The sequence below is a fragment of the Psammomys obesus genome, unplaced genomic scaffold (genome assembly GCF_907164565.1).
Source record: "Psammomys obesus unplaced genomic scaffold, mPsaObe1.curated_primary_1811, whole genome shotgun sequence".
Classification (NCBI taxonomy): Eukaryota; Metazoa; Chordata; class Mammalia; order Rodentia; family Muridae; genus Psammomys; species Psammomys obesus.
The window spans coordinates 809,369-831,144 of record NW_026590681.1 but is presented as its reverse complement, the minus strand read 5'-3'; the positions used below and the strand labels follow the sequence as shown (position 1 = coordinate 831,144).

The 21,776-nt window shown below is 48.4% G+C and overlaps 1 protein-coding gene across 2 annotated transcripts in view; it reads right to left on the bottom strand.

Moving 5' to 3' along the window:
• Window positions 1–21,229, bottom strand: part of Nav2 (neuron navigator 2) — a 343,708-nt gene extending 322,479 nt beyond the window's left edge. For both annotated transcript variants that reach the window (XM_055608371.1, XM_055608367.1), the window contains exon 1: window positions 20,357–21,229. In XM_055608371.1, coding sequence (XP_055464346.1) covers window positions 20,357–20,614 — 258 coding nt within the window. In that variant the 5' untranslated portion in view covers window positions 20,615–21,229. The remainder of the gene's footprint in view (window positions 1–20,356) is intronic.
• Window positions 21,230–21,776: the final 547 nt, after the last annotated feature.

The following is a 21,776-nucleotide window of genomic DNA, read 5'->3' as shown; positions in this document are numbered from 1 at the left end:
GAGAAGCCTTAGTGTCTAGAAGTAGAGTAGAGCAGAGTAACAACAGTGTATGTTTAGTGAGCACCTACTATGTGTCAGGTCCTGGGTAAAGCATGCAACAGGCCCTCTATTTCCTCCTCCTACCGCTACAGTGAAGGTGCTGTTGTCCTACTTTGTAAGTAAGGAGATCACAGAGCAGCAACGAACCGGGCCTGTCCCAGGGTCATGTGACTCTGAGGCCATGACCCAACTCTGGCTTGACCAGCTGGAGAACTCATGTGCTCAGTGATAACAGGCTACTGAGGTGGGGTGCCAGGGCTGACGGTTGCTCTACCTCCACTGACATAGCCATCTGTGGCACATCTTGCCAGGACAGTGAATTCTAGGCATGACTGGTATAAGGTGGTAAACCTCTCTTGCCCCACCCATGCCCTTTGGGTTGCTTACACTGCACCTTCATTAGCCAAACTTCTAACAGTTAAAATGCCATGTAAGCTCTCAAAGGGAGGGCACCTTAATCCATGGTTGGCATAGATGCCAGGCAGCTGCACATCAGACTGAGTGTGAATAAGAGAAGGGAAAAGGGCCACAAGAAGAGAACACAGGAGTGTTTGGGAAACAGGACACTCTCACGAAAGGGATTGACAGGTAAGGTCCTTTTTAAAGCTAGCCCACTCAATGTTCCCTCACCTTAGCTATCACCCCTGTCCGAAGCCAATGACCTCCTTCATATTGAGGCAAATGGCTGAAGTTAGTTTATTCTTTTTCCTTTCAAACAGCTTATTTCTGTTTTACCAGAGGCATGCAGGAAACCCCCAGCTTGACTTCACCGGGTCCCCATAGTCACTGCAGGATATCACTCTCATCAATGATCAAGGAGCTTGAGCAAGCAGCTCATTCATTTGGAGTCATTACAGCTTTTCACATTCCTTCAGTCTCCTCTTGCTTTGGCTTCCAAGTCCAGTCCTCACCCTCATTTCTTCCAGAATTCTCCAGGGAGGCCCTGGGGACAGCACTCAAGCTACAAAGTGCCCATTAAGTGCCCTGTCTCTAAGCATGCCAGCCCTATCAGTGGCTCAAGTCCACTTGCCTCAAGCCCTACCCCTATGCCAGGCCATTCTCATCCCACATGCTCTTTGTGTTGACCTGAGAGAGAAGTATGCTATGTGAATCATAGCTGATTAACTAGAGGCAGAGAACTAGCTAAGGGCTAGTGTGGAAGCCATGGGGTAGGGGTGAAACTCAAGCATTTGTGGCACCTATACTGCCCTCTCTCCCCCATCACCCTACCCCCTAACACACTCTACTTAGAATTTTACAGCTGGTAACATGCTCACACCTATGACTGTTCTTGGAACTTCACGCTGGTGCCTGTAGATAAGGAATGGGAATGCTGTTCCTGTTTTATGCAAGAGGACCACTGAGACTAAGAAATGGTCTTTTTCCAGGGACACACAGCTAGTCTGCTCAGTGACAGGGACTTGGGTTACAAGCCAGATCTCCTGACTCTCAAACCTTTATTCTAGTACTCTGGGTGGAGAAGGAGTCCCTCAAATCATCCTCTCACCTCACCCCATCCCACCCCACCCCACCCCTACAGGTGTATAGTGTGGAAGCTTGAAAGTGCTCTTGCTCATGTTAGGGCCTTGGGAATCATCAAATGGCTCAGCCATAGCAATGTACTCAGAGATCATCACAGCGAGAACTGCAGTCCCTTCTCACAGTGGACTTGGGATGATGTCACTGTGGGGAGGTGACAAGGCCACAGCTGCCTCTCAGTAAGTGCCCACTAAGCCAGACTCTGGCCCCAGTAAGCTTCCTCCTCATGTCCATCTCTCTCTGTGGCAGCATCCTTCATGACTTACTTGGTGTAACTGTCAGATTTCACAGATAAGAACAAGGGGTGTCCAGGAGAATCGAATTTCTGATAAACATTTTTTAGTGTATGTCCAATGGGACACCAAATAAACCCAGACCTCTGTCTAGTCTTTGCTACTTAGCAATACTTGCTACCTACATAAACATAATTTTTAAATTATTTCATTTCAATTCAAATTTACCCAGGTGCCTTGTACTTCACCTGACCAATTCACCTGTGGGTGTTCCAAGTTTTGTTTTTGTTTTTTTGGGGGGTAGGGGGAGAAACGGACATTACTTTTTCCACAGGGCTAGAAAGGCTGTCCCTGAGAACCAAGGGGGCATGGGATAGATCCACAGTCCCTGGGGGCTATTGTGCCAGACAAAGCCCAGGAAGGGGGTGAGAGCGCAGCAGGGAGAGGGGCTGATACTCCAGCTGGTGTACTGGGTTCACCATGCCTCCCTGGCATGGGGAAGAGCTCAAGCTGCCCAGCTGTTATCCATTAACCAGAGCTGGCATTTTGAAGCGCGTCAGAGGCGCTGGCTTCCCGCCCTGGAAGTCGGTGTCTGGCCTCTGAGCCAGCACTGCCTGCCCAGCCCAGGCCCTCTCACCTCTGTGGGCCAGGGCACCCAACAAGCCCATTGTCGTCCTGCCTCGCTACCTCAATGGAGCCATTCAGAGGCCTGGAAACAAGCCCCTCTGGAGGGCACTTCCTCCTCCTCCTCAAGCATGCCCTTGGCCAAAGCCTTCTCCTGTGTGGGTGTGGGGTCTGGCGCTGGTGACAGCTGCTGGCAGCCAGTGCAACATTACTGAAGGGTGGATTGTTGACAGGGGGCACAGATATACCCTATGAGCCCTGGGATTCCAGGCACTCTTCCCACACTGTGCCCCCACCCCATTCAGGGCAGCTGTGGATGGGGACACAAGGTTCCTATTAAAGTCACTGTGGACAGTGAGTTGAAGGAGCTGGGTAGAAAAAGTGCGAGAGCAGCTTTTGCCAGATCTTAGCTGTGTCGGGGAGGATGGTCATCTTACGTTTCTGGGCTTCTATTTCTTCACAGACCCACCTGTCAAGTCAAAGAGTGTGGAGTCCAAGCCAGAAGGTGGTGGTGCATGCTTTTGATCTTTTGAGTACTAGAGTACTAGGAGGCAGAGACAGGTGACTCTCTACAAGCTCAAGGCCAGCCTGGCCTACAGAGCTATTCCAGGACAGCCAAGGCTATACGAAGAAACCCTGTCGCAAAAAAAAAAAAAAAAAAAAAAAAAGTGGAGTCTAGCACCCAGCACATAGTAGGTCTGATTAACTGTTCCCTCCCTTTCTATCATTCCTTCCTCTAGCTATTACTGACCTACAGAAGACACCAGAAAATCGACTCCCTTTAAGCAGCAGATCTTGGTTTGGTTTCATTAAGGAAGCACACAGGCCCCAACAGACCCGAGACATCACCTGAGGCCCTCAGTAAGGACCATTGGTACTCACACAGAACCCCATGTCTCATCCAAGGCTTTCTTGATCCTAGCTAGCACTGTGGTCCCAAGGGGATCAGGTCCCCTCCCCAGATGATCCCCAGTCCCTGACTGAGCAGAAGGAAAAGCTAGAGCTGTCAAGCTGATCCTTCAACAGTGGCCATGAGTCTCAGGAAATACTGCCCAGTGGCTGACATCCCTGTGAGATATCAAATTACCTGGCAATCCTGGATGCAGGACAAGAGTCCTGGCTTCCTGTTTGCCAGTGCCCTGCACCATATTGAAGTCTACAGTATTGTCTGCTCAGGATTTTCTGGGTATACAACCTCAACCTCACACCTTGGGTTCAGATCATCTGCCTGTTCACTGGGTTATAGTTGTCTAAAACTCAACTTTGGAGGCTAGGAATATAGTATAACTATTTGGTATGAAGCACTGGGTTCATCTGTAAACACACACACACACACACACACACACACACACACACACACACACACAGAAACACTACACATTTTGTGACCTCATCCTAGACTTGAAAATTCAGTCTGCATATTTACCAGATCCCCATGCAATATCGAAGAGCACTGATTTAAAGGAAGACATGCATTTTCCCTAGCTCTCTCTTGCCCCAAAGGATCTTTCTTCATGCTCACTCTCTTTCCTGTTAATAACTATCTGAGAACTAATTAATTGGTTTCCTTATTGCCAAGTCACACTAATGTAATTAAGCCCTGACATTGCATTTCTTGATTGTGTCTGTCACAGGCCTCTCTTGCCAATTATGTCCATATTTCCAGGCTAGCAGGAGACACATCAGGATTTGCTCATCACTAGGCACCCTCTATGAGGCCAGTGTACATGAGAGTGGTCATTGCTATCTGGCTACAGAACCAAGAAGATGTGGTGGCAGTGTGGTGGCTGTGGCCACTGTTATCTTGTCTATAAGGCAGGAGGAGGTGGAGGCAGGTTTGGGGGCTGGGTCTCACTGTTCTCCTGTCTACATAGCCATGAATGTGGGGAGCAGGTTTAAACACTCACCTAGACACACTTGATTATAAGCAGGCAGATCTGAAATTCAGACTGTGGTTGGGATGATTGTGAACACTTGCTCTTCTCCTCACTCCTCTTTAGAGCCTGTCTCAAATTCAATTACACACCCCCAAGAGCTCCAGAATCCCCTGCAAAGTCCTAAGAAACACAGATGCAGAGCATCGATTTTCTCTGCAAGGGAGATGTCTGAACAACCCTACAAGCTGCTAGGCAAGGACCACTGGGCCCGAGTCCAGGCCATGAAGCTATGAACACGGGGGTTCAAAAAGAGAATGGGTGGTTCTTGATCCAAAGAACAAAGACTTTCAACCTCTTACACTGTGGAGCTGTCTGTGGGCAAAATGAAAAAAATTTTTAACTTTGCTTTTGAGGACCATCTGGACACTCACACAGATGCTGCACACACAAACACAAACAAATGTATCCAAAACATATGCACACATGTACACATGTGCATTCATAAATACATGCATGTATAAACATACATTCATTGCATACACACATGCACACACAAACACTCACACCAAACAGCCTGATTCTGGAGTTTGGCTAATATGTTCTGTATTTTACCAATACTCAAATCAATACCCAACCTCATCCTAGCTGAAAGAAAGCAGACATATTAACATTTGTACAACACTTGCTCATGGGGAGGTCTCTGTGGGCCCTCCAATCAGTGGTTTCTTTCCTGTGCTATTCTGGCCACTGATCTGAAGGAAGACATGCATTTTCCCTAGCTCCCTTGCTCCCACAGGAGCTTTCTACATGCTCACTCTTTCTTTCCTGTTAATAACTATCCGAGAACTAATTAATTGGTTTCCTTATTGCCTCCATCACAGCCACCCTCCACAAAATGGTCTGTTTGAGTTGGGCTGCATATTGAGGAACCTGCCTGCCCCACCTTTGTTGAGAGAGGAAGCAGTCACAGCTATCCGAACTAAGGGCAGAGATACATCTCCATCCAGAGATGGATGTCTGCACTGACCCAGACATTTTTCTCAGAAGATGCTGTCTTCACTGACTCAGGCCCCCCTGGCAGAGAGAGAGAGGTTGAGGTCCTTCATGCTGGCTCCCTTCTTCAGTTACCATGTGATTTCTAGCCTCTGGGCCTGGTGGGCAAACATTAGCTGCATGCCAATGCACAGGAATAAGCAACATCAAAGGCATGCATGAGGCAGAGTGGCTCTAATTCTGGAAAGCTCTCTTCTGAGACTTTCTCCTGGCATTGCCTTGTCCCTTCTTCCTATCCCCAATCCCATCACAAGGGCAAGGAATTCAGGGTACGTCTGTCTGCACTTCCAGAAAGGGTAACAGTGTTAACTGCAGAAGGCAACGTTTTCTAGAACTTCTGGCAGAGTAGAGAGAGAAGCACTGTTCTCATGTGTCATCTGAGGTGGTTTCAAATTTGCAGGTTCAGGAAGAGCTGGGATGAGACCTAAGGTTCTCCATTTTCAGAAGATTCTCAGGCAAAGTCATTGTTGCTGATCTAAGAAAACACTTTTATTCAGTAGGAAGTGAAAAAAAGTGGTCACAAGAAAGGTGATCTAAAGTAAAAACAGAGTAAGTGTTTTTACTTTACTTTAAAAACAGGCAAAGTATCTCTCACTTTTACACTCCTTCTCAAGGCCAGCTTGACCCACAGATAAAACTCCATGATCTGAGCAGCTATGGCCTTCATCAGCCTGGCCTCATCTACTCTTTCTGACCCTCTAAGGAACAACATCTCCATCCCCTCAGCACCTTAAGGGATGCTCTCTGGGCTTCCAGGCAGGGTCTGGAGAAAAGTGCAGGGCTAGCCATGACTGGGAGTCGGTGTGATGTTCTGGTTCAAGCTTGGCTTGAAGCCTTGCACCAGCCCTGGGTTTCCTTCAACAGATGTTAGAAACAGTATGTGCCAGTCTTTGTCTGAGGTACAGAGGATACCGCTGTGACCAAGACGGGCAGAGCCCCCATAGAGCTGATGGTATAATAGAGAAAGACACATACTAAGCAAGTGTTTAACATGGGATTGGAAATCTGTTCTAGCTCTTGAGAAAAACAAAGCAAGGTGAGGAGTGGTCTAGGGAAGGATGATCGATGCTTCTATTTTATATAGAGTGGTCCAAAAAGAATCTTCTGACCCTCTGACCGTGTGACACCTGAGTAGATAGTGGAGGTGAAGAAATGAGCCTTGTTGATATGGGGGGAGGTTCTAAGCAAAATGAACAGCAAGTGTGGAGACCATGGGGCTCCGTTTCTTTGTCCTTGCAAGAAAGCAGGGTCATGTGATTCAGCTTTCAGAGTTTTCAAGGCAGGGACAGGGGAAAGGACAGGAGACAAATGTTCATCTCATCATAAGAGCTCCAACATTTTTTAAAAAGGATTTTACTTTAAAAATTTAGTTATGCAAATACATGTGTGCGTATATGAATGCCATCCCCAAGAAGGCCAGAAGAGGTTGTCAGGTCCCCCACAGCTTGAGCTACAGTTGGTCATGAACCTCCTGATGTGGGTGCTGGGAATCAAACTCTGGTAAATTCTATTAACCACTGAACCACCTTTCTAGCCTCCTTTTTTATTTTAATAAAAAAAAAAAAGTCGCCTATGCTTCTCTTTCCAACTGTTTTGAGGAGAAATTCACTAGTTGTTTTTTAAGAAATAAAAATAATCTTTTTCTGTTAAGGAAGAGATATTTTAAAATCACTGAATGGCTTGTTCCTACCCTGGCTTTTTATTGATACGTCTGCTCTCCTTCCAGTTCTAAAATAAGATTCTTGTCTGCACTGTGTCGATCCAAAGGCAACACACCACGGAGTGGACCGGGCAGAGCCAGGCTGGGGTCACTTGGAAGTCAGTAGTCCTGGAGAACACACTGCTCTAGTCCTGACAGCATGCCCTCACCCATGGCTGGCTTCCTCACAGCCCAGGTGACTGGAAGCTCTCAGAATCAGCAGTGGAATGTGGTGAGGGTTGGACTTTGCAAACGACAAAGTTCGGAGTGAGTTCCAGTTCCCTGGAACGAAAAACCTGCAGCTTCCTGTTACAGAGTGTGCCCATGGTCTGTGCCTGATACATGGGTGTGGGTGAGCCTTATACTTCTAATCTACATCTGCCCCAAACACAACAAAGCAGACATGTTTTCATTCAAGTAAACATTTTTAGGGACTAAGTCTAATTTATATTGATTTCTGTTCTGCTAGCTAGAAGAAAAAAGGAGTTCAAACCAGTATAAAGCAGAGACTTGAAGGGGGAAAGCCAAAAAATCCATCCACCAAGTCCTGGAGATTGCCAGGACATTTCTAGGTTAGTTTTTTTCTGGGGCTAAAGTGCTTGGAGTGGTCCTGTGTTACCTCATAAGGCAAGCCTCAGCTTTGGTTTCCTGGATGGCCATAGCAGGCTTTGCCCCCTCTCTACATTATATCTTTTTTCCCACCCTCAACCAGACTCAGGATCAGTCTTTGCGAAGGGCAGACTGGCTAGTGATGCAGGCTCTTGAGTTGCTGGGTGAACTTGCAACCAGGCTCTTCCACTCAGGAAGTGTGTGACCTTGAGCACTTTGTTTATAGTCTTCTTGCCTCTCTTCAACTGTCAACTGGAGAGCATCATAGAAGTGCCCAGATCAGAGGCACATCTTCTGTGTAGGAAAATGGGAAAAGCCATAACGAAGGCCCGGAAGAACAATCCAGCACAAAGTGACCGTTCTGGAAAGACCAGTTTCTTTATATCTCCTCATCCCCGTGAGACACAATTACAGACATGAAGAGCTCCCCCCCCCCCCCCCCCCCCCCAGCCCACTGAAATGCCATGTTTTTCCTTTGGAAAATGGTCTGCAGCTGACTACTTATTCAATGTCCAGATGCCCAAGATGCCACCAGCACAAGACACATTAGATGCATGGTAAATAGAAGGGGAGGCAGGAGGGTATTCAGCTTGGAGATGGGGGCAGTCTAAGAGGTCGGGAATAAAGAGCACGGAACAGCGTCAAAGCATTCTAGTGCCAGCTTTATGTGGACGTGGCCAGATTGCTGGCTGATCCTGAACTACATAAACAAGAACGCATGGAAGGATGGTGTTAGGGCTGAACCGGGGATCTCAGTGGTTGGTGTCAACCAGTTGTCATCCTGCTTTTATGATTCTATGAACCAAATGCAAAGGCATCCTACTATGAAGAAATTACTATTCCTTTAAAGAACTTGATAGTAGAAATGCTACAGGTTGGTTCTGGTTGGTCACACCGTCAGGCCCTCTAAGCAGAAATTCTTCCCTTTGGATCTTTTTGTCTGAAAGGTGGGAGGCCTGGGATCCAGTTTGCACTTTGACCTGTGGAGCTGTGCCTCCTAGGACAAAGCTTTCTCCATCTAGACCAAGGAACTGGAAATAGATGGCCTCTAAGCCCTCTGCTGGTTCAGGTGCCCTGTGTTGCTAGGTTTCACAGGCGTAGAACATGAGTGACGAAACCATCCAAAGTCAGGCTGCTTCTTTGCAGTCTGGTTTGTCACCTAATTGCTGTTTTTGCTTCTGGGCTCGCCTTCCTTGGCCTTCAGTTAGCTAACCACCAAAATCCATGTAGTGGAAGGCCTGAGTGCTCTGGGATGTTGGCAGCCTACATATTTTGACGCAAACAAGCTTATCCTCCCAGGTCTGAAAAGAATCAGAACAAATCTGCATGAAATGAGGACTGTGCGCAGAGCAGCAGCCAGCAGCACAAGGAGGGAGGACAGGAGGGGGGACTGCCAGCTGTAAGGCACATGGGCCCCACTGGCCACAGCACATGGAGCAGCCCACTGAAGAACAACACAGCAGTGGGGAAAGAGATGGTAGCCACACTGTAGAGGAGGTGGGCAAGACCACACAGGACCCTTTATCCTACAGTCACAGAGCCTCTGGTGACAGGCTCAACCTGGCAGCACCTGACAGGCCCCATAAGAGATAAGACAGAACATGGAGGACTGCCAAGGCTAGCAAAGCAAGGAACAGGCTCTGGGGAGAGGACACTCAGTGTGGGTCCCAGGCCTCTTCTAGCAAATAACTCTGTAGTGAGCAGCACAGATTTGAAATCAGACAAGGCTGAGTTTTAGTCCTGTTACTGTACTGCCTGAGAGCCCTGCAACAATCCCCAAACACTGTAAGGGTTACTTTCTGACTCATTTCTCCTTCTTGGTCAACTGGGATCAGTACCACCACTTTTGAGAGTCAGGGTGGAACTAGAGAAGATTTTTACCATGACTAAGGAACAGGTTGTACCTCTCGGGTTAGACACTCAGTCTCCAGGTAGTAGCACTGGAAGGTGGTGGGACTCCTAAGGGGCAAAGCCCTCAGGTCACGGGGGTGTACCTTTCGAGGAAGCATTGGTCTCTTGGAGTCAGTTCCTATGAGAGACAGATGATGTGAAAGCCTGAGCCAGACCCTTGGCCCCTCTCTGGCTTCATGTTTGGGAATGCCACTCAATATTTGCTTCTTAAATGCTCTGCCATGAAATGGCACAGCCATGGGAGGAGGGAAGCTTGAAAGAGCCTGAAACAGGTTGTTTGGAATCTTAACTTTCAAAGTCATAGACTATATGTAAATCTTCTCCATGAGCAGCCTGCTTCATGTATTGTGTTTTTTTTTTTTTTTTTTTTTCTTTTTTGCTAAGTGGACCAAACAGTCTGGAAAGGGAACATAAATCATTGGTGTGACTTTCATTTCTGGAAGTTTTGTCCTATCCATGGATTTTCTCAATCTTCCCCTTTTCCTGAACAGTCAACATATATCCACACTCTTCTCTGGTCTTTCACCCTAGGTGGGGCAGAAGAAGTTGTCTGTGCCACCATTACTGTACACTGATAAGGCTTATTCTCAAGAGTAGCCCAGTGGCTGTGCATCATGAGTAGCTGTGTGAGGAAAATGCCTCCACCTCCACTTGGTCACGCAGACCATGTGCCGTAGCTTTGACCTCACCAGCATGCAAGTTGTCAACTCTACGTATCCTACACTCAGTCACCCCTGTCATGTGACCATCTCAGCTCACATGCACAATCCATATGCTTGTGTCACAGCTCTGTGAACACAGTTTGTGTTAGTCATCCTGTTACTGTAACAAACACCCACAATACCTTAATAAGAGAAAAGATTTATTTTGAGTCACAGTCTGATTCCGTGGCCTGTTGCTTTTAGGCCCGTGGCAACATGGAGTGGAGCGGAAGTGCCAACCTCACAGCTAGAGAACAAAAGAGAAAAAGGAGAAGAGGTTGGGACCTGACTATCTTCTGTTTCAGCAAGGACCCGGAGATATCCCTAGTCTACACACCATCCAGATCACTAAAGCAGAAGGCTTCCTGGAGCTGGTGACACTAAGACTGAATGTAAATGGATGACACCTAGGAGGACCCAGGCAGCCAAAAGAGCCTCAAAAGAAGGGAGAAAAAGATGGTGAGAGCAAAAGCAGCCAGCCTTTCATTAAAGTAACAAAAACACAAACCAGCTTTACCAGGGTCAGTGAGATGCCTATGCAGGTAAAGGGCCTTGCTGTGTAAACCTGACGACCTGAGTTTCATCCCCAGAGCCCACAGGGTAGATGGAGAGCATCATTTCTGAAAAGCTGTCCTCTGACCTCCACCTGTGTGCCATGGCATGCACATACCCTTCCCAACACAAACAAGAATAAAATAAACAAGTAAATAAGCAGATTTTAAAAATTCTTTCACATGGGCCAGCTTAGAATCATGTAATATTTTTGTAAAAGACTGCTAAGTGAAAATTAGATCTTGGGAGTCTTATAAAGCATTCAGAACCTTTCTTACTTTTCTAGGAATGAAGTTGAGGCAGTCACATGGCGCCAGAAAGGAGAGGGAGCGTGTAAGCCAGGTGAAGCACAGGTGGTCAGGCCATTGTACACACCCATTCAGCCTCCTCCTCATCAGCTGACCTCACAGGTGCGTGTCCATATCAAGGCCACAGAGAACAGGTGGCATTCAGCCAGGGCTTGGCTTTGTTTCCCAAAATCTAACTTAGAAAATTATCAAATCTACTGGAAAATCAAAAGAACTGCACATCCACATTAGCTTTCTTCTCTCTCACACACCAAAGTATCCAAGAATGTTGCTAACATCAGGGCACTTGGCTTCTAAGTATTTAACTCATACCTCCCACGGAAAGGACATGTTCTCATATAACTTCAAAGCCATGGCACTGACAGGACATCATTCCATTCCACATTCAAGCACCTCTGTTGTCTCCAGAAGGTTCTGTGTAACCTCTGCCCACCCGGAACCAGCCAAGGAGCTCTCAGTGGATTTGCTTGTCATAGTTCCTTGGTCAACTTTCTCCTTTTAGCCTTACTTATCTACTTATTTATTTATTTTGGTCCTTTATGACATTGACAGTCTAAGAAATACCACAGGGCTACTGTCGTTAAGAATGATCTGAAGAAGTTTAGAGAGATGGCTCAGTGGTTAAGAGACCTGGCTGATCTTGAAGAGGACTCAGGTTTGGTGCCCAACTCCCACCTGGCAGCTTGTAACCATCCATACGTCCAGTTCCAGGAGATTTGGCACCTTCTTCTGGCTTCTGCAGGCACTGCATGCACATGGTACACACTGATGAAAGCCAAACATCCATACACATAAAGTCAAAATGAATACATCTTTATTATGATCATCATCATCATTATTTTAAAAGACTGAACTTTATTGGGCATGATGGCACACACCTGTAATCTCAGCACTCAGAAAGCAGGGGCAGGAGGATCTTGGGTGTGAGACCCACTTGGGCTATTTAACAAAACAAACAAACAAACAAACAAACAAACAAACCAACAAACAAACCAACAAACCAAAACCCACTCCATAATGAGAACTAACTTGATTGCTTGCTTCCTCATACAGGCAAATTCAATCAAATCTTCTGTTTACCCTTCTTTTGCCTCACACCTGCCCTGACAGTTCTTACCGTGAGCCACCCTGAAGGACCCTGTGGCCTCAGATGACATGGGAATCTATACATCCAGAAAAACTTAACTGATGTTGTTAATCAACAAACATTTGTTTAATATTGAAGGGATATTTTCAGATTCTCGGGGAGGGAAGGAGGAGTAAAATTATGCATTGTCTTGGTTAGTGTTTTATTGCTGTGAAGAAACACCAGGACCACAGCAACTCTTATAAAGGACAGTATTTAACTGGGGCTGGCTTATGGCTTCAGAGCTTAGTCCATTATCATCATGGCCGGAGGCATGGTGGCATGCAGGCAGACATGGTGCTGTAGAAGTAGCTGGGAGTTCTACATCTGGATTAGTAGGCAGCAAGAAGAGATAGTGGCACTGGGCCCAGTCTGAGCTTCTGAAAACTCAGAGACTGCCCCCAGTGACACACTTCCTCCAACAAGCCTCCATGTACTCCAACAAGGCCACACCTCCAATAATGCCATTTCCTTTGTGCCTAAGGGGGCCATTTTCATTCAGACCACCCACCACATGTACCAGGACAAAGGAAATTGTACAGGATCCTGCTGTGATTCGACCTTAGCAGTGCATTTTGAGATTTTACCCCCTCCCAAAGTACGTAAACTTACTGTTTAAGAGCCTTAACTTTGGAGGTTAAAAACATGTGAATTTAAATGTTCAGTATGCTATTTACCAGCTATGTAACTTGATGTAGAAACTAAACCTTTCTGAACTCTGAAAAAAATGCTAAAATTAGTACCTTATCCATCAGTATCACCTCTGTTGATCGACAGTGAGTCTTCAAAAAAGGGTAGGTAGAGCAAGAAACTTCGTCTCCATGAGCTAAGCAAGGGAACCAGAACTGGAGGCTTGGAAAGGCAAGGTGACTCATGGAAGGTCATCAGCAGGGTTCAACAAACTAACTAAAAAGAACCAAAGCTCCTGGCTCCCAGAGTGGCCATTCTTCTCTAGAAGCAGCTGTGGGGTTAAACACAATGACAGAGGTCTAGGCTGGAATACAGCAATCAGGACAGGTGGTGTTTGGAGGTATATGTTCATGTATTTTTGTGTACATGGAAATCAATACCTGTGTAGAGGCCACAGGTCCATGTTGGTGTTTTTCCTCCAATGCTCTCCATCTTAGCTGTTGAGATAGGGTCTCTTACTGACCCTGGAGCTTGCTGATTTGCCTGAAACTTTCTGGTCGGCAAGCTCCTACTCCCAACCCTCAACCCCCACTCCAATAGCCCCTGTGTCTGGGTTCTGAAAATTAAATTCAGTCTTCATGGTTTCATAGCCAGTACTTTACTCCCTGAGCCATCTCCTCAGCCCTGTTCTAATTATCCATATTCTGTCACACTGTCATGAGGAGTTGATTTCCCAAACCCAAACAGAATCCTGTAGAGGAGGAGTCATGTAATTTCTTACTTTCTCTTTCCTACCAGCAATATAGGAACAGAATGTAATAAAATAACCCCAAATTTGCGGCTACCACATATGGTCAATACCTGATAGTATTGAGAGTTCACTTGGAAGGAGGGACAGACCATTCTGAAGCCATGGGGTCTTTGTCTAAAAAACACAAGAGAGGGTTTGTTTGCCTTGGGAAAGGGTCACTAAGTCATGAATCATTCTAGGGTTTTATATGGGTGACTCAGGTCCCCTGTGAAAACATCCCGGTCACTTGCCATTGTCTGAGCATAAATGAAAACACAAAAGCCTAACCAAGTTTTTTTTTTCTCTAAATCACATGGCCCATTATGCCCAAGATGTTCTATGAACACACTGTCCATCCCCTCAAACAATATAACCACAAAACAGAGTAGCCATTGAAAACTGGTCCTGTGGGTATTGGTATAACACCACTGGGCAGCTGGCCATCAGGCCCTGGGGCACCTTACTGACCAAACTGGTCATAAGGCTTAAACTCCCACTACATTTGTAGCAGCTGTGAGAGAGGCTTCCCTTCTGTCCCCAGAACCATAAGCAGCCAACAGGAAGCCTTGGCATTGGGCCTGTGATGTGCTGAGCTCTGACCTGAGCTGGGCCAGCAGAGTGAGCAGCCGCAGCCCACCACCCCAATCAGTGGTAACTAAGAGGGGCATACAAAGGAAGCCTTCTGCCAGTTTAGTTTGGAGCAGAACCTTTGGTTGGGTGACCATTTTAGGGATGGTGTCCTGTGACTAGAATGTGGAAGTTTCAGTGAACAACTTTGGAAGTAATTTCTTCTGACAATATTGTTCTGAGTTTACTCATGTTCCCAAGTCAGTGAACCAAAGCACCACTGTGCACACGGGCCTCCAGTGTACAAGCCACCTATCCATCCCTGTGGTCAGCTCTGCCCTTGGGAAGCAGGTAGATGGAACACAAGCTCAGGGCGAGGCAGACATGAGCCATACTCTGATGTTGTCAAAATTGGCAGTTCCTTGTCTGATATAGGCCGGACCCTGTACATGGCATCCTACCTGTGATGTCTCATTGAATCCTCCCAGCCTACTTTAAGCAGCACCATTTCTGTTTCATAGGTAGAAAAAAAAATAAGCATGTGGTTTATCAATAACAAGTAATTTGCCCAAAGCCTGGATTTGAATCCAGATCTGTCTGCCAATGAAACCCGAGTTACTACACAGAGCTGTTTCCAACTGATAATCTGTCTTGTCCTAAACTTATTCACACAAAACACACCAACCATTTCACATTTGAACCATTTCACATTTGCCCAGTTTCTTGTGTCTCATACTAAATGATAAAGGCATAAGGAATGCTGCAGATGACCTGTCTGGGAGCAAATGTTCTGTAAATGACCCTTTCTGAGAGGCAAGGCTGAATTAAGAAATGAGAATTTCTGACCTTCAGCCAAAATATTTCTGGATAGTTTGGCTTCACGGACCAGCTTCAGGAGATTGACATGGGTCTGAATAAGATGCCCCTCATGAGGCTGCAGCCCTCACATCTTGTAAGTAAGTAAAAATGGGCAGGGAGGTAGTGCTTCAAATCTTGGTCAAGGAGAAAGCATGAAAAGCAAGACGGAAACCTAGCCATTATCAAAGCTAAAATTTGGGCTGTAACTCCCCCCACCTCCTCTTTGATGTATGTGTGTGATTACATGTGCTTGGTACTTGAAGCTTTTCCATGTGTATAGAGCTGTGTATGTGTGTGTATATAGATGTAGGCGTATTTATACTAAGATGTATACACACTGAATGATAGCCCAAATAAGCCCCTGATTCTACCTTTAAAGTGTCTCTAGAGAATTAACCCAGGCGAGGGCAATAATATGTGAACTGTAAACATTCTTGCATGTTGGCAGATAACCACAATATGAGTTCCCCTCCAAGAACTGAGAAAGAGGAGAAAGAGAATAACACAATGGCAGAAAAACACACTAATCAAATCCGTAATCAACTCTGATGACGGAGCAAGGATTCTAATCAACACACAATGGGGTAAAGCTGCAACAGGTTGTAAACTTCGGGCTGTGCTCATCCCAGGGGCCTCACCCACGCTTTCCTTTTAAACATCTAAAATGCTCTCACTCGATTTCAATCATTTCTAATTTTTTTTTTAAAGAAATAAGTTGCAGGCTGAACACTAGCTCCTAAAAACAGGAAACATAAAAGTATTACGTGAATCATCCCTCCCTCTGCAAATGCTTCTTAAAAATTAGGCTAACCTCATTCTCAGAGAGCCCAAGAGTGCTCCTTTACCTGAAGGTTGGCCAGAGACTTGTACACTAATACAGAGCGTGGATCTAAAATGATGATTTACACATGGTCATAGTTCATAACATGTGAGAGACCAGGACAGATATTATAAATGGTCCCTCTTGGGGAGGCGCAGATGGCCCAGGAGCATAAAGGGGCTCAGAAGGGCCTGACTGAAGCACAGCATGTTCTGCTGCAGGTTAAGAAACCAAGGTCCAATCATGGAGATAACCTAGAACCCCTGCACAGATGTAGCCCATGGCAGCTCAGTATCCAAGTGGGTTCCCTAGTAAAGGGAACAGGGTCTGTCTCTGACATGAACTCAGTGGCTGGTTCTTTGATCACCTCCCCCTGATGGGGGGAGCAGCCTGACCAGGCCACAGAGGAGGATAATGCAGTCGGTGCTGATGAGACCTGATAAGCTAGGGTCAGATGGAAGGGGAGGAGGACCTCCCCTATCAGTGGACTTGGAGAGGGGAATGGGAGGAAATAAAGGAGGGAGGGTAGGATTGGGAAGGAATGAGGGAGGGGCTCCTTTGTTGGGATACAAAGTGAATAAACTGTAATTAATATAAAAATAAAAATTTAATTAAAAAAAAAAAGAATGAACTGCAGGCCTGGAGGGGCCTGCAGGAAAGGAGTTGAAGGTTGACAGTGGGGCTGCCACTAACAGCTATTGGTTTGCAAGTCTTTGGTGTTGAGGAGATCATGCATGAGGTGCAGAAGATGAGAGAAAACTCACTGAGTAAATGGAATTGCTGCATAAGAAAATAGGAATTCAGCCTTGAATCCCGGCATTCCGAAGGCAGAGGCAGGTAGATCTCTGAGAGTTCAAGGCGGGCCTTGTATACATTATGAGGTTGAGATCATTCATGTATCAAAAAAAAAAAAAAAAAAAAAAAAAAAAAGAAAAGAAAAGAAAAGAAAACAAGAATGCTTTGCCCACTAACTACCACGTCAAACATTCTGAAGCCCAAGCTAATAACAGTCACTGCTGTTGCTTCCCAAGAATAAGTTACGAGCCAGGTCCTGTAGAAGACACCATCTCCCCAGTTTCTCACCATTGGCCTGAACGCAGTTACTCTCCAACAGAAGGCCAGCGTGAGCACCCACCGCCAAGCCTCGCTCTTTCCCACGCCCTGACCTAAAATGGAAAACACCCATCCTAGACCATGCACAAAGGAGAATCCACTTGGGCTGCACCACTCAGGGCAGTTTAACCTCCTCCCTTTCGTTCATATTTTCCTCCTCTCTCCTCCCCATTCTGCATTCCTGTCCATTCCTGGGGGCCAGCCCATCTCATGCCTTCCCTCTCAGTACCTCCCTGGTTTTTTCTGACCCTTGAGATACTAGCATCTTGATTCCTCAGCCCCAGGACATCCTTAGCTCTCCCAGTGCTGCCCTCTGCTGGATACACAAGTCATTCTAACTGGGGTATATCTTGCCCAACACCCAGACCACCATGTCTTATTTGCCCTCTGCTCTGCCACAGCATGAGAGACAGTGATAGAGGGTAAGTGTGACAATGGTCCAGCACCTGACTGGACTGCTGCTCTGCCACACTGGACACCATGGAGCAGTGGTGATGTCTGTGGTCTGATTAAGTGGCCAGCAGCTGCTGCGGATCTCCCTGTCCAGTTAAGGGGTTTCAGTTCTAATGCTTCCAACTCTGATGCTCACGAGGCCACTAAGTCTTGATTTCCTCATGGGTAAAATGGGGATAATCACACTCATTTCATCAGACTGTTAAAAGAATAAAAGGGAGGTTTTTTGTTTGTTTGTTTGTTTTTCAGAACACCCAGAACAATTCCTGGCACCTAGAAAGTACAGGGCAAGGGTGCCTTTTTTACTTTCTTGCTATCTTGGGACCTGGTCAAATGCACCACACCTATTCTGAGTGTTTCTGTGGAGACCGGTGAGATCCTGTGAAAAAAAGCCTAACACATCAGGCACTCCACAGGTCACTTCACATCCTCCCCCAGAACCAGGTTCTGTGCCAGGCAGAGACAGAGGCTTGCAAACACCTGTGAACAGACTGATACCTTCCTAGAGCCCTGCCTTTTCTCACTTAAAGAATACCGAGTTTTTCTTAATACTCACAATTCCTGTGCCCATTTCTACAGGTGGAAACACTGAGGTTCAGGGGAGGAGTTAGTAGACTAGGCCACTCAGCTAGCATATGTCAGACACAAGGCCCCACTGATAGCCAATGCTTTAAAACCTATGCTGTTAGTCACAACCCAGCCAGTCTCCTGCCAAAAACCCCCAAATGAAAGAGAGGCAATGACTCCAAGATATCATTTGCCAATGAGTTCATCATTTCCTGAGTGTCTTCTAATGATAAACATTAAGTTTGGGACCAGGAAATTACCAGGTGCCAAGTCAGCCACGGTCCTCAAGCCATAATCGAGGGACTTTTCTAGAAGGCGACTGTGCACTTTCTGTCACCATGGGGATACGCTGTTCAAAGAAGGTGAAACTCTTTTGACAAAGTCCTTTTGATGTCAGGGTGGGGCTATATATGCCTGTTACATAGAGAAGCCCCTAGGAGATCAAGGGGCTGGCAAGGAGGGGACAGCTGGGAAATCAGAACTGTCCATTGGAAGGTGGCCAGTTTCCTGAGCCATCGATCCAAACCACCCTCAGGATGCAGAGGGCCCATGGAGAGAAGAGAGGTGGAATGTGGTATGGTGGGGACAGTAAGGACAGAAAGGAAACAGCCACCTCCAGGGAACAGGGCCAGGTTAGCCCCTCATGGAGAAGTCCAAGAATAATTTCTTTTTTTAGTGGAGAGAGTGGTGAATCACCTTCTCAGAGCCTGCCCACTGCAATCCTCTGCCAATGTTTGTTAACTGAAGGGTCAAATGGGCAACAGCAGGCAGTAGTCTGGCTGTGAATGAGCCCAGCGTCTGCCTTCCCGTTCATTCCTAGGGTCCTCCTCATCAGGCTCGAGGGCATGTGTCACATTCTCAGTCACTGTTCCAAAATACCACCCACTCCACTCCCACAGATACAGGAGGAGCCCTGGTGCTCACCCTCATTTCAGAGCCTCTGGGCAAGTCCTGTAGCTAGAAGAAAAAGAGCAGAGCACACAGCCTAGCAGAGCCAGGGCCCAGGAGTGCTGGAGGAAATCTTGCCTTCCTCCCACACACCATCAGTCAGAGCTGTCAGCTTCCAAAAATGTTTAGCAAGTGCACCATCAAGAGGGACATGCTGATGGGCCGGGTGTGGGAGCCTGTGTGGGGAGGGCCTTCTCCGGCTCCAAGTTCCAACAGTCTGTCTCCAACCAGCTTCTAGTTCCAGTTCCTCCATCAGAAAGGCTAGGAATGTGTTGAGTGTTAGCCTCTGATCAGAGAAAGCTACAGAGAAGTAGGTGCCCAAAAGGTCACCTGGTCTGTTGCCACTTCTCCCATAGCAACCCCGGACTGCCTCCCCCTCTGGCTTCCCACCTCTCCTCTCCTGACTGGGACAGTCACATCAGTCAGGTCGGCCTGTCCCTAAGAGTCCCTGCTGACTGGCAGCCAAGAAAATACAGCATGCCCCTGCTCCCTCCTGCCAGAAGAGGGGGAAGGCAGCAGGGAAGGCAGGAGTCCAAGAGGAACTGATTGGCCCGTAAGGATTTCCTTAAAAGAGATTGCACGTCCAAGGCCTGTCACCCAGCCCAGTAGGGGGATGCCTGCTCTGCCCAGAAAGGTAGAAGTCACCATTTCTCTTCCAGCCATTCTCTCACTCACCTCCCTAATCACCAGAGCCACCAACATTGGCAGCATAGACTACCCAGGAAGGAGGGGCTTAGCTTGGGCAGCCATTCTGAGACAGCCAAGCTACCCCTATGGCAACAGCAAGCCCAGTCACTAGGAGACTCCAGCAGCTAGCAGTCTGCAGCACCTGGCCAGAGTCCCTACTCCCTAAAGATGGGGCAGAAACTGGCCATCTTCAAGCGAGGAGGAGGGCAGGTTCAGGGCAACCACCCGGTATCCCTTGTCCTGGATCTCATAGCTGGGCCAGGTGGTACCCAACCCAAGGAGGCCCCAGGCCATTCCTTCTCTAGGTTACAATCCGAGGCACTGATACAGACACACATCACAGCAAAAGATACCGTCTCCTTGGGGCCACGACCTCAGCATGCAGGCTCTAACATTCCCAATGTCAGCGTGTGCTTTTTGAAAGCACCGCTACACCTGCTCCAACCCCGTAGAAGCTGCGGGCTGCCAGCACTCCTCAGCGTTGCAGAGCTCTAGGGGCCACACCCACTGACCAGCGCATCCTTCCAATCTGCCGGTTTAAGGGGTATGCCTCCTCTCCCCAACCACATTATAGTAGCCGTACCCCTCCCCCATAAAGGATCATCCATCACTCCCACCCCCCAACAGTGCCCCGGCACACGGCACTGCTCACCTGGGTATCGAATCCGTTCTCCAGGGAGCTGCTCTTCCGCAACGGGAACTCCTCTCCGGTCGGCTCTTGTAGCCCCTGAGATTTCAGGGGGATTTGGCTAGTGTAGGCGGTCTTGCTCACCTCCACTTTGCTTCCCAATTTAAGGTAGCAGGGCTGAGGACCATTCCGGGCCGGGGGCACGTGCAGGATGGGTGCGGCGCTGTGCACGGGTTTGGGCAGTCCCGATTTCATTTTGGAGGCTACCAGGATGGCCGGCATCTTCTCCCGGGGCTTCGGCTTTCCCAGCACGTCCCTGGCAGCGGCGGCGGAGGCGACCGCTAAAGGCAGCGCGGGCAGCCGAGCAGGCGCCGGGCCTCGGCCCACGAGGCGCCCACCAACAGTGGAGGAAAAAACAAAAATCAAAATCCCCGGGTCGGGGAACAGGGAGAATCCTGAGAGTGCGCCTTCAGGATGGCGGGCTAGTCACTGCCCTCAGCAGGTCGGTCCCACCTGCGCGAATGTCGCAGCGGGCGGCCTGCTCAGAAGCTCTAGGCTCTCGGGGACGGCTGCCTCTGGCAATTCTTCTGAAAAACCGTGGCGCGGACGCCCATATTAACTTGTCATTGCGTCTCCGAGGTGAGAAGGCTCCTTAGGAAAAGACGCAGGCTAAGGGGACGCCCCCGGGAGGCCGCGGGAGCGAATCGCGGAGCAAAAGAGCAGAGGATGGGGAAAGGGAAGGAAACCCAGGACGTCTCAGCCGCGAGGCGGCTGTCACCGTGCAAACACGCTGCAGTGCCACCCGCGTCTAAGCGGACGCGCGGCGACCTCCGCAGACAGGTTTGCTGGGCGTGACAGCCGATCACCGCTGTTCACAAGCCCCTTGAACACGAAGCACCTGAGCGCCTGTGGCTCTGCCCATGCTCCGTGCGCTGGAGCGCAGCGCGGCGGTGGCGACGGGGCGCGGGTACCGGGACGCTCAGCTGGCCGGGATGGCTGCGCTGTGCTAAGCTGAGCTCCCGGGAAGGCAGCGCGGGCTGCAGGGCTGGAGGGCTGGACGCAGGGGAGGACCGGCTGCGGCGCGCGCTGACAGCCCGGGCCGTTCCCGCGCGTCCATTGGTTCACGGCGGACCAATCCGCGCTCGCGACTCGCACTGCAAGGGGGCGTGGCCTCAACTCCTGGGGCCGCCGCCGAAACTCTGGGGCTGAGCTTGGCCGCAAGTACAAAGCGAACTGGTGGCCGCTCTGCGGCATGGCCCCAGCGCGCGCCTCCCCGCGGGCCGCCATCCCCGCGTCCCCTGAGCCGCTTTTTGAAAACGCCTTTTCGTTGCAGATTCCCGCCTCCCCCTTACCCCCCTCCCGACTCCAGGCAAGAGTCGGGAAATCGGTTTCTCTTTTTCAAATCACTTGGGTCATCTCAACGGTTTGCAGGTTCTGGCGGCAC